Source organism: Scyliorhinus torazame, unplaced genomic scaffold (assembly GCF_047496885.1).
Source record: "Scyliorhinus torazame isolate Kashiwa2021f unplaced genomic scaffold, sScyTor2.1 scaffold_580, whole genome shotgun sequence".
In the NCBI taxonomy this organism is placed as follows: Eukaryota; Metazoa; Chordata; class Chondrichthyes; order Carcharhiniformes; family Scyliorhinidae; genus Scyliorhinus; species Scyliorhinus torazame.
The window spans coordinates 98,362-110,983 of record NW_027308307.1 but is presented as its reverse complement, the minus strand read 5'-3'; the positions used below and the strand labels follow the sequence as shown (position 1 = coordinate 110,983).

The window sequence follows — 12,622 nt, the reverse complement described above, 5'->3', positions numbered from 1 at the left end:
AGTCCCTTTTTTAAACAGGGACACGACATTCGCCACTCTCCAATCCCCTGGTTCCACCCCTGTTGACAGTGAGGACGAAAAGATCATTGCCAACGGCTCTGCAATTTCATCTCTTGCTTCCCATGGAATCCTTGGATATATCCCGTCAGGCCCGGGGGACTTGTCTATCCTCAAGTTTTTCAAAATGCCCAACACATCTTCCTTCCTTTTTTTTTTAAATAATATTTTATTGAAAATTTTTGGTCAACCAACACAGTACATTGTGCATCCTTTACACAACATTGTAACAATACAGATAATAATGACCTTTTTTAAATTTAAACAAAAACAACAACAAATAAATAAATATTAAATAACAAATAAATAAATAAATAAAAACTAGCCCTAATTGGCAACTGCCTTGTCTCAGGCCACCCCCCCCCCCCCCCCCCCCCCCCCAAAGTCCTGGGCCGCTGCTGCTGCCTTCTTTGTTCTCCCCTATCTATCTTTCCGCAAGATATTCGACGAACGGTTGCCACCGCCTAGTAAACCCTTGAGCCGACCCCCTTAGGACGAACTTAATCCGCTCTAACTTTATGAACCCCGCCATATCATTTATCCAGGTCTCCACCCCCGGGGGCTTGGCTTCTTTCCACATTAGCAATATTCTGCGCCGGGCTACTAGGGACGCAAAGGCCAAAACATCGGCCTCTTTCGCCTCCTGCACTCCCGGCTCTTGTGCAACCCCAAATATAGCCAACCCCCAGCTTGGTTCGACCCGGACTCCTACTACTTTCGAAAGCACCTTTGTCACCCCCATCCAAAACCCCTGTAGTGCCGGGCATGACCAAAACATATGGGTATGATTCGCTGGGCTTCTCGAGCACCTCGCACACCTATCCTCCACCCCAAAAAATTTACTGAGCCGTGTTCCAGTCATATGTGCCCTGTGTAATACCTTAAACTGAATCAGGCTTAGCCTGGCGCACGAGGACGACGAGTTTACCCTGTTTAGGGCATCTGCCCACATCCCCTCCTCAATCTCCTCCCCTAGCTCTTCTTCCCATTTCCCTTTTAGTTCGTCCATCATAGTCTCCCCTTCGTCTCTCATTTCCCTATATATATCCGACACCTTACCGTCCCCCACCCATTTCTTTGAGATGACTCTGTCCTGCACCTCTTGTGTCGGGAGCTGCGGGAATTCCCTCACCTGCTGCCTCGCAAAAGCCCTCAATTGCATGTACCTGAATGCATTCCCTTGGGGCAACCCATATTTCTCGGTCAGCGCTCCCAGACTCGCAAACTTCCCATCCACAAATAGATCTTTCAATTGCGTTATACCTGCTCTTTGCCACATTCCATATCCCCCATCCATTCCCCCCGGGGCAAACCTATGGTTATTTCTTATCGGGGACCCCCCCAGTGCTCCGGTCACTCCCCTATGTCGTCTCCACTGTCCCCAAATCTTCAGTGTAGCTACCACCACCGGACTCGTGGTATAGTTCCTTGGTGAGAACGGCAATGGGGCTGTCACCATAGCCTGCAGGCTGGTCCCCCTACAGGACGCCCTCTCTAATCTCTTCCACGCCGCACCTTCCTCCTCTCCCATCCACTTACTCACCATTGAAATATTAGCGGCCCAATAATACTCACTTAGGCTCGGTAGTGCCAGCCCCCCCTATCCCTACTACGCTGTAAGAATCCCTTCCTCACTCTCGGAGTCTTCCCGGCCCAAACAAAACCCATAATACTCTTTTCTATCCTTTTGAAAAAAGCCTTCGTGATCACCACCGGGAGACACTGAAACACAAAAAGGAATCTCGGGAGGACCACCATCTTAACTGCCTGCACCCTCCCTGCCATTGACAATGCTACCATGTCCCATCTCTTGAAATCTTCCTCCATCTGTTCCACCAACCGCGTCAAATTTAGTCTGTGCAATGTGCCCCAATTCTTAGCTATCTGGATCCCCAGGTAACGAAAGTCTCTTGTTACCTTCCTCAACGGTAGGTCTTCTATTTCTCTACTCTGCTCCCCTGGATGCACCACAAAGAGCTCACTCTTTCCCATATTCAATTTATACCCTGAAAAATCCCCAAACTCCCCAAGTATCCGCATTATTTCTGGCATCCCCTCCGCTGGATCCGCCACATAAAGTAGCAGATCATCCGCATATAAAGATACCCGGTGTTCTTCTCCTCCCCTAAGTATTCCTCTCCATCCCTTGGAACCTCTCAGCGCTATCGCCAGGGGCTCAATCGCCAGTGCAAACAGTAATGGGGACAGAGGACATCCCTGCCTTGTCCCTCTATGGAGCCGAAAATATGCCGATCCCCGTCCATTCGTGACCACACTCGCCACTGGGGCCCTATACAACAGCTGCACCCATCTAACATACCCCTCTCCGAACCCAAATCTCCTCAACACCTCCCACAGATAATCCCACTCCACTCTATCAAATGCTTTCTCGGCGTCCATCGCCACTACTATCTCCGTTTCACCCTCTGGTGGGGCCATCATCATTACCCCTAACAACCTCCGTATGTTCGTGTTCAGCTGTCTCCCCTTCACAAACCCAGTTTGGTCCTCATGAACCACCCCCGGGACACATTCCTCTATTCTCATTGCCATTACCTTGGCCAAGACCTTGGCATCTACATTGAGGAGGGAGATTGGTCTGTAGGACCCGCATTGTAGCGGATCCTTTTCCTTCTTTAAAAGAAGCGATATCGTTGCTTCTGACATAGTCGGGGGCAGTTGTCCCCTTTCCTTTGCCTCGTTGAAGGTCCTCGTCAGTAGCGGGGCGAGCAAGTCCAAATATTTTCTGTAAAATTCAACTGGGAATCCGTCCGGTCCCGGGGCCTTTCCCGTCTGCATGTTCCTAATTCCTTTCACCACTTCTTCTACCGTGATCTGTGCTCCCAATCCCATCCTTTCCTGCTCTTCCACCTTGGGAATTTCCAGCCGATCCAAAAACTCCATCATTCTCTCCCTCCCATCCGGGGGTTGAGCTTCATACAATTTTTTATAAAATGTCTTAAACACTTCATTCACTCTCTCCGCTCCCCGCTCCGTCTCTCCATCTTCGTCTCTCACCCCCCCTATTTCCCTCGCTGCTCCCCTTTTCCTCAATTGGTGTGCCAGCAATCTGCTCGCCTTCTCTCCATATTCATACTGTACACCCTGCGCCTTCCTCCATTGTGCCTCTGCAGTGCCTGTGGTCAGCAAGTCAAATTCCACATGCAGCCTTTGCCTTTCCCTATACAGTCCCTCCTCCGGTGCTTCCGCATACTGTCTGTCCACCCTCAAAAGTTCTTGCAACAACCGCTCCCGTTCCTTACTCTCCTGCTTCCCTTTATGTGTCCTTATTGATATCAGCTCCCCCCTAACCACCGCCTTCAACGCCTCCCAGACCACTCCCACCTGAACCTCCCCATTGTCATTGAGTTCCAAGTACTTTTCAATGCATCCCCTCACCCTTAAGCACACCCCCTCATCCGCCATTAGTCCCATATCCATTCTCCAGGGTGGACGCCCTCTTGTTTCCTCCCCTATCTCCAAGTCTACCCAGTGTGGGGCATGATCCGAAATGGCTATAGCCGTATATTCCGTTCCCCTCACCCTCGGGATCAATGCCCTACCCAACACAAAAAAGTCTATGCGTGAATAGACTTTATGGACATAGGAGAAAAACGAGAACTCCTTACTCCTAGGTCTACTGAATCTCCACGGGTCCACCCCTCCCATCTGCTCCATAAAATCCTTGAGCACCTTGGCTGCTGTCGGCCTCCTACCAGTCCTGGACTTCGACCTATCCAGCCTTGGTTCCAACACCGTGTTAAAGTCTCCCCCCATTATCAGCTTTCCGGTCTCTAGGTCTGGGATGCGTCCTAGCATTCGCCTCATAAAATTGGCATCGTCCCAATTCGGGGCATACACGTTTACTAACACCACCATCTCTCCCTGTAATTTGCCACTCACCATCACGTATCTGCCCCCGTTATCCGCCACTATAGTCTTTGCCTCGAACATTACCCGCTTCCCCACTAATATAGCCACCCCCCTGTTTTTCGCATCCAGCCCCGAATGGAACACCTGCCCTACCCATCCTTTGCGCAACCTAACCTGATCTATCAGTTTCAGGTGCGTTTCCTGTAACATGACCACATCTGCTTTAAGTTTCTTAAGGTGTGCGAGTACTCGTGCCCTCTTTATCGGCCCGTTAAGCCCCCTCACGTTCCACGTGATCAGCCGGGTTGGGGGGCTTCCCACCCCCCCCCCTTGCCGGTTAGCCATCATCTTTTTCCAGCTTCTCGCCCAGTTCCCACGCGGCTGTATTTCTCCCAGACGGTGCCCCCCCGCCCATCCTTTCCCGCACCCACTCCCCCCTTTCCCCAGCAGCAGCAACCCAGTAATTCCCCCCTCCCCCCCCCCCCCCCCCCCCCCCCCCCCCCCCCCCCCGCTAGACCCCCCGCTAGCGTAATTACTCCCCCCATGTTGCTCCCAGAAGTCAGCAAACTCTGGCTGACCTCGGCTTCCCCCCGTGATCACGGCTCACCCCGTGCGGCGCCCCCTCCTTCCTGCTTCTCTATTCCCGCCATAATTATCATAGCGCGGGAACCAAGCCCGCGCCTCTCCCTCGGCCCCGCCTCCCATGGCCAACGCCCCATCTCCTCTCCCTCCCCACCTCCCCCATCACCACCTGTGGGAGAAAGAAAAGTTACCATACCGCAGGATTAATCATACAATCCCTCTTCGCCCCCCCCCCCCCACTCGTCCCACCACTTTGTCCAAACGTTCATTTTCGTAGTCCAATCATTCCAATTTTTCTTCTACAATAAAAGTCCACGCTTCATCCGCCGTCTCAAAGTAGTGGTGCCTCCCTTGATATGTGACCCACAGTCTTGCCGGTTGCAGCATTCCAAACTTTATCTTTTTTTTGTGAAGTACCCGCTTTGGCCCGATTAAAGCTCGCCCTCCTTCTCGCCACCTCCGCACTCCAATCTTGATAGACGCGGATCACCGCGTTCTCCCATTTACTACACCGAGTTTTCTTCGCCCATCTAAGGACCATTTCTCTATCCTTAAAACGGAGAAATCTCACCACTATGGCTCTGGGAGCTTCTCCTGCTCTCGGTCCTCGCACCATAACTCGGTATGCTCCCTCCACCTCCAACGGACCCGTCGGGGCCTCCACTCCCATTAACGAGTGCAGCATCGTGCTCACATATGCCCCGACGTCCGCCCCCTCCACACCTTCAGGAAGGCCAAGAATCCTCAAGTTGTTCCTCCTTGCGTTATTTTCCAGTGCCTCCAACCTCTCCACAGATCGTTTCTGGTGTGCCTCCTGTATCTCCGACTTCACCACCAGGCCCTGTATGTCGTTTTCATTCTCTGCTGCTTTCGCCTTCACGACCCGAAGCTCCTGCTCCTGGGTCTTTTGTTCCTCTTTCAGCCCTTCAATCACCTGTAGTATCGGGGCCAACAACTCTTTCTTCATTTCCTTTTTTATCTCCTCCACGCAGCGTTTCAAAAACTCTTGTTGTTCAGGGCCCCATATGAAACTGCCACCTTCCGACGCCATCTTGGTTTCTGCTTGCCTTCCTTGCCGTTGTTCCAAAGGATCCGCTGCAATCCGGCCACTTTCCTCTCCTTTTTCCATCCGTGTCCAGGGGGAACACCCTTCTGGTTTACCGCACGGTGTTTTCAGCCGTTAAAATTGCCGTTGGGGCTCCTATCAAGAGCCCAAAAGTCCGTTTCACAGGGAGCTGCCGAAACGTGCGACTCAGCTGGTCATCGCCGCACCCGGAAGTCCCCACATCTTCCTTCCTAACAAGTATTTCCTCGAGCTTGCCAGTCTGTTTCACACTGTCCTCCAACAATATGGCCCATCTCATTTGTAAATACAGAAGAAAAGTACTCGTTCAAGACCTCTCCTATCTCTTCAGACTCAATACACAATCTCCCGCTACTGTCCTTGATCGGACCTACCCTCGCTCTAGTCATTCTCATATTTCTGACATGTGTAAAAGGCCTTGGGGTTTCCCTTGATCCTACCCGCCAAAGATTGTTCATGCCCTCTCTGAGCTCTCCTAATCCCTTTCTTCAGTTCCCTCTTGGCTATCTTGTATCCCTCCAATGCCCTGTCTGAACCTTGTGTCCTCAGCCTTACATAAGTCTCCTTCTTCCTCTTAACAAGACATTCAACCTCTCTTGTCAACCATGGTTCCCTCACTCGACCATCTCTTCCCTGCCTGACAGGGACATACATATCAAGGACACATAATACCTGTTCCTTGAACAAGTTCCACATTTCACTTGTGTCCTTCCCTGACAGCCTATGTTCCCAACTTATGCACTTCAATGACAACATCGTATTTACCCTTCCCCCAATTGTAAACCTTGTGCTGTTGCACGCACCTATCCCTCTCCATTACTAAAGTGAAAGTCACAGAATTGTGGTCACTATCTCCAAAATGCTCCCCCACTAACAAATCTATCACTTGCCCTGGTTCATTACCAAGTACTAAATCCAATATTGCCCCTCCTCTGGTCGGACAATCTACATACTGTGTTAGAAAAGCTTCCTGGACACACTGCACAAACACCACCCCATCCAAACTATTTGATCTAAAGAGTTTCCACTCAATATTTGGGAAGTTAAAGTCACCCATGACTACTACCCTGTGACTTCTGCACCTTTCCAAAATCTGTGTCCCAATCTGTTCCTCCACATCTCTGCTACTATTGGGGGCCTATAGAAAACTCCTAACAAGGTGACTGCTCCTTTCCTATTTCTGACTTCAACCCATACTACCTCAGTAGGCTGATACTCCTTGAACTGCCTTTCTGCAGCTGTTGTACTATCTCTAATTAACAATGCCACCCCCCCACCTCTTTTACCCCCCTCCCTAATCTTATTGAAACATCTATAACCAGGGACCTCCAACAACCATTTCTGCCCCTCTTCTATCCAAGTTTCCGTGATGGCCACCCCATCGTAGTCCCAAGTACCGATCCATGCCTTAAGTTCACCCACCTTATTCCTGATGCTTCTTGCGTTGAAGTATATACACTTCAACCCATCTCCGTGCCTGCAAGTACTCTCCTTTGTCAGTGTTCCCTTCCCCACTGCCTCATTACACGCTTTGGTGTCCTGAATATCGGCTACCTTAGTTGCTGGACTACAAATCCGGTTCCCATTTCGCTGCCAAATTAGTTTAAACCCTCCCGAAGAGTACTAGTAAACCTCCCTCCCAGGATATTGGTGCCCCTCTGGTTCAGGTGCAACCCGTCCTGCTTGTACAGGTCCCACCTTCCCCAGAATGCGCTCCAATTATCCAAATACCTGAAGCCCTCCCTCCTCCACCATTCCTGCAGCCACGTGTTCAGCTGCACTCTCCCTATTCCTAGCCTCGCTATCACGTGGCACCGGCAACAAACCAGAGATGACAACTCTGTCTGTCCTGGCTTTTAACTTCCAGCCTAACTCCCTAAACTTGTTTATTACCTCCACATCCCTTTTCCTACCTATGTCGTTGGTACCAATGTGCACCACGACTTCTGGCTGCTCCCCCTCCCCCTTAAGGATCCTGAAGACACGATCCGAGACATCCCTGACCCTGGCACCCGGGAGGCAACATACCTTCCGGGAAACTAGCTCGCGACCACAGAATCTCCTATCTATTCCCCTAACCATTGAATCTCCTACAACTATTGCTTTTCCATTCCCCCCCCCCTTCCCTTCTGAGTCCCAGAGCCAGACTCAGTGCCAGAGACCTGGCCGCTAGAGCCTTCCCCCGGTAGGTCATCCCTCCCCCAACAGCATCCAAAACTGTATACTTGTTTTGAAGGGGAACGGCCACGAGGGATCCCTGCACTGTCTGCCTGTTTTTTTTCCCCCCCTGAATGTAACCCAGCTATTCTTGTCCTGTACCTTGGGTGTGGTTACCTCCCTGTAACTCTTCTCTATCACCCCCTCTGCCTCCCGGATGATCCGAAGTTCATCCAGCTTCAGCTCCAGTTCCCGAACACGGTCTCTGAGGAGCTGGAGTTGGGTGCACGTCCCGCAGGTATAGTCAGCGGGGACACCGGAGGTGGTGGGTGCCCTCACCACCCACATCCTACAGGAGGAGCATGCAACTGGCCTAGCCTCCATCCCCTCTTACCTTACAGAATATAGCTGCCCTGTGGACCAACTGGATCTCCGCCCTCCGACTCTGCTCCCAGTCAGCTGCACTCTCTGTAAACCCCTGGCTCTCTTCTCACTCTTTGCGGAAATGTAGGAAACAAAATGAAAGAAGCACCTTACTCCCTCCTCACCTAACTCCCTCAGTCACCAAACTCTCACTATAGCACTCAAATGCACCAAATTCAGCACTCAGTGCAAACAAAGTCTGCACTGTAGGGGATCACTTTTATACTGTGAATCTAGCCTCTGAAGCAATGGAGCAAGGTCAGGGTGGTGGCGGAGAGGAAAAGGGGGCAAGGGTTGAGGTATAAGGCTAGGGGTGACAATAGGGGCAGGTTCACGATGGAGGGTGGGGATATTGCAGTGGGATTGGAGGGGGAGGATTAACAGATGGTTTTAATCTCTCTGTCTCTCTCGTCTCTCGCTCTTGTCCCTCTTCTCTCTTTTTTGTCTCTCTGTCTTTTATCTCGCTCGCATCTCCCTCGCTCGCATCGCTCGAGTCTCTCTTTCTCTCCCTCTCTCTCCCTCTCTCTCTCCCTCTCACACAGAAAGAGGCTCAGATCAAGTTCCACGTGCTGTTGACGTCCTACGAATTAGTGACCATCGACCAGGCCATTCTGGGCTCCATTCAGTGGGCTTGCCTTGTGGTGGATGAGGCCCACAGGCTCAAGAACAACCAATCCAAGGTGAGGGCCCCTACGACCAGGACAAGGGCCAGCTCCGCCGAAGTTAGCCGCAGGCCTTGAGACCTCACCAGCTGCCCAACCTGAGGGCTCAGGCCTACAACTCAGGCTTGGGGTTTGGTAGCTTCCCTCTCCCCAGTCTCCCCCTCTCTCCCCAGTCTTCCCCTCTCTCCCCAGTCTTCCCCTCTCTCCCCAGTCTCCCCCTCTCTCCCCAGTCTCCCCCTCTCTCCCCAGTCTCCCCCTCTCTCCCCAGTCTCCCCCTCTCTCCCCAGTCTCCCCCTCTCTCCCCAGTCTCCCCCTCTCTCCCCAGTCTCCCCCTCTCTCCCCAGTCTCCCCCTCTCTCCCCAGTCTCCCCCTCTCTCCCCAGTCTCCCCCTCTCTCCCCAGTCTCCCCCTCTCTCCCCAGTCTCCCCCTCTCTCCCCAGTCTCCCCCTCTCTCCCCAGTCTCCCCCTCTCTCCCCAGTCTCCCCCTCTCTCCCCAGTCTCCCCCTCTCTCCCCAGTCTCCCCCTCTCTCCCCAGTCTCCCCCTCTCTCCCCAGTCTCCCCCTCTCTCCCCAGTCTCCCCCTCTCTCCCCAGTCTCCCCCTCTCTCCCCAGTCTCCCCCTCTCTCCCCAGTCTCCCCCTCTCTCCCCAGTCTCCCCCTCTCTCCCCAGTCTCCCCCTCTCTCCCCAGTCTCCCCCTCTCTCCCCAGTCTCCCCCTCTCTCCCCAGTCTCCCCCTCTCTCCCCAGTCTCCCCCTCTCTCCCCAGTCTCCCCCTCTCTCCCCAGTCTCCCCCTCTCTCCCCAGTCTCCCCCTCTCTCCCCAGTCTCCCCCTCTCTCCCCAGTCTCCCCCTCTCTCCCCAGTCTCCCCCTCTCTCCCCAGTCTCCCCCTCTCTCCCCAGTCTCCCCCTCTCTCCCCAGTCTCCCCCTCTCTCCCCAGTCTCCCCCTCTCTCCCCAGTCTCCCCCTCTCTCCCCAGTCTCCCCCTCTCTCCCCAGTCTCCCCCTCTCTCCCCAGTCTCCCCCTCTCTCCCCAGTCTCCCCCTCTCTCCCCAGTCCTCCCCCTCTCTCCCCAGTCTCCCCCCTCTCTCCCCAGTCTCCCCCTCTCTCCCCAGTCTCCCCCTCTCTCCCCAGTCTCCCCCTCTCTCCCCAGTCTCCCCCTCTCTCCCCAGTCTCCCCCTCTCTCCCCAGTCTCCCCCTCTCTCCCCAGTCTCCCCCTCTCTCCCCAGTCTCCCCCTCTCTCCCCAGTCTCCCCCTCTCTCCCCAGTCTCCCCCTCTCTCCCCAGTCTCCCCCTCTCTCCCCAGTCTCCCCCTCTCTCCCCAGTCTCCCCCTCTCTCCCCAGTCTCCCCCTCTCTCCCCAGTCTCCCCCTCTCTCCCCAGTCTCCCCCTCTCTCCCCAGTCTCCCCCTCTCTCCCCAGTCTCCCCCTCTCTCCCCAGTCTCCCCCTCTCTCCCCAGTCTCCCCCTCTCTCCCCAGTCTCCCCCTCTCTCCCCAGTCTCCCCCTCTCTCCCCAGTCTCCCCCTCTCTCCCCAGTCTCCCCCTCTCTCCCCAGTCTCCCCCTCTCTCCCCAGTCTCCCCCTCTCTCCCCAGTCTCCCCCTCTCTCCCCAGTCTCCCCCTCTCTCCCCAGTCTCCCCCTCTCTCCCCAGTCTCCCCCTCTCTCCCCAGTCTCCCCCTCTCTCCCCAGTCTCCCCCTCTCTCCCCAGTCTCCCCCTCTCTCCCCAGTCTCCCCCTCTCTCCCCAGTCTCCCCCTCTCTCCCCAGTCTCCCCCTCTCTCCCCAGTCTCCCCCTCTCTCCCCAGTCTCCCCCTCTCTCCCCAGTCTCCCCCTCTCTCCCCAGTCTCCCCCTCTCTCCCCAGTCTCCCCCTCTCTCCCCAGTCTCCCCCTCTCTCCCCAGTCTCCCCCTCTCTCCCCAGTCTCCCCCTCTCTCCCCAGTCTCCCCCTCTCTCCCCAGTCTCCCCCTCTCTCCCCAGTCTCCCCCTCTCTCCCCAGTCTCCCCCTCTCTCCCCAGTCTCCCCCTCTCTCCCCAGTCTCCCCCTCTCTCCCCAGTCTCCCCCTCTCTCCCCAGTCTCCCCCTCTCTCCCCAGTCTCCCCCTCTCTCCCCAGTCTCCCCCTCTCTCCCCAGTCTCCCCCCTCTCTCCCCAGTCTCCCCCTCTCTCCCCAGTCTCCCCCTCTCTCTTCTCTAACTCTCTCACTCTGTATTACAGTTTTTTCGAATCCTGAATGGTTACCCACTGCAGCACAAATTGCTCCTTACTGGCACACCGCTGCAGAATAATCTGGAGGAATTATTCCACTTGCTCAACTTCCTCACACCGGAGCGATTCAAGTAGGTGCCGCAGCGGGAGAGAGGGATCTCCCCAGATACAGGAGTGTGTGAGAGAGAGGGGGGGTTAGAGAGACCTCCCCAGATACAGGAGTGTGTGAGAGAGAGGGGGGGTTAGAGACACCTCCCCAGATACAGGAGTGTGTGAGAGAGAGGGGGGGTTAGAGAGACCTCCCCAGATACAGGAGTGTGTGAGAGAGAGAGGGGGTTAGAGACACCTCCCCAGATACAGGAGTGTGTGTGAGAGAGGGGGGTGAGAGAGACCTCCCCAGATACAGGAGTGTGTGTGAGAGAGAGGGGGTGAGAGAGACCTCCCCAGATACAGGAGTGTGTGAGAGAGAGAGGGGGTTAGAGACGCCTCCCCAGATACAGGAGTGTGTGTGAGAGAGAGGGGGGTTAGAGAGACCTCCCCAGATACAGGAGTGTGTGAGAGAGAGAGGGGGGGGGGGGGTGAGAGACCTCCCCAGATACAGGAGTGTGTGAGAGAGAGAGGGGGTAGAGACACCTCCCCAGATACAGGAGTGTGTGTGAGAGAGGGGGGTGAGAGAGACCTCCCCAGATACAGGAGTGTGTGTGAGAGAGAGGGGGTGAGAGAGACCTCCCCAGATACAGGAGTGTGTGAGAGAGAGAGGGGGTTAGAGACGCCTCCCCAGATACAGGAGTGTGTGTGAGAGAGGGGGGGGTTAGAGAGACCTCCCCAGATACAGGAGTGTGTGAGAGAATAGAGGGGGTAGAGACACCTCCCCAGATACAGGAGTGTGTGTGAGAGAGGGGGGTGAGAGAGACCTCCCCAGATACAGGGGTGTGTGTGAGAGGGGGATTAGAGAGACCTCCCCAGATACAGGGGTGTGTGTGGGAGAGAGGGGGATTAGAGAGACCTCCCCAGATACAGGAGTGTGTGAGAGGGGGGGGGGGGGGTTAGAGAGACCTCCCCAGATACAGGAGTGTGTGAGAGAGAGAGAGAGGGGGGGGGGGGCGTTTAGAGACACCTCCCCAGATACAGGAGTGTGTGAGAGAGAGAGGGGATTCGAGACACCTCCCCAGATACAGGAGTGTGTGAGAGAGAGAGGGGGGGTTAGAGAGACCTCCCCAGATACAGGAGTGTGTGAGAGAGAGAGGGGGTAGAGACACCTCCCCAGATACAGGAGTGTGTGTGAGAGAGGGGGGTGAGAGAGACCTCCCCAGATACAGGGGTGTGTGTGAGAGAGAGGGGGATTAGAGAGACCTCCCCAGATACAGGGGTGTGTGAGAGAGAGGGGGATTAGAGAGACCTCCCCAGATACAGGAGTGTGTGAGAGGGGGGGGGTTAGAGAGACCTCCCCAGATACAGGAGTGTGTGAGAGAGAGAGAGAGAGGGGGGGGGGGGGCGTTTAGAGACACCTCCCCAGATACAGGAGTGTGTGAGAGAGAGAGAGGGGGTTAGAGAGACCACCCCAGATACAGGAGTGTGTGAGAGAGAGGGGGTTAGAG

At 54.9% G+C, this 12,622-nt stretch overlaps 1 protein-coding gene across 1 annotated transcript in view; it reads left to right on the top strand.

Moving 5' to 3' along the window:
* Window positions 1-11,190, top strand: part of LOC140406523 (chromodomain-helicase-DNA-binding protein 5-like) — a 31,308-nt gene extending 20,118 nt beyond the window's left edge. Inside the window, exons 4-5 of the mRNA XM_072494526.1 lie at window positions 8,719-8,856; window positions 11,034-11,190. Coding sequence (XP_072350627.1) covers window positions 8,719-8,856; window positions 11,034-11,159 — 264 coding nt within the window. The 3' untranslated portion in view covers window positions 11,160-11,190. The remainder of the gene's footprint in view (window positions 1-8,718; window positions 8,857-11,033) is intronic.
* The last annotated feature ends 1,432 nt before the right edge of the window (window positions 11,191-12,622 follow it).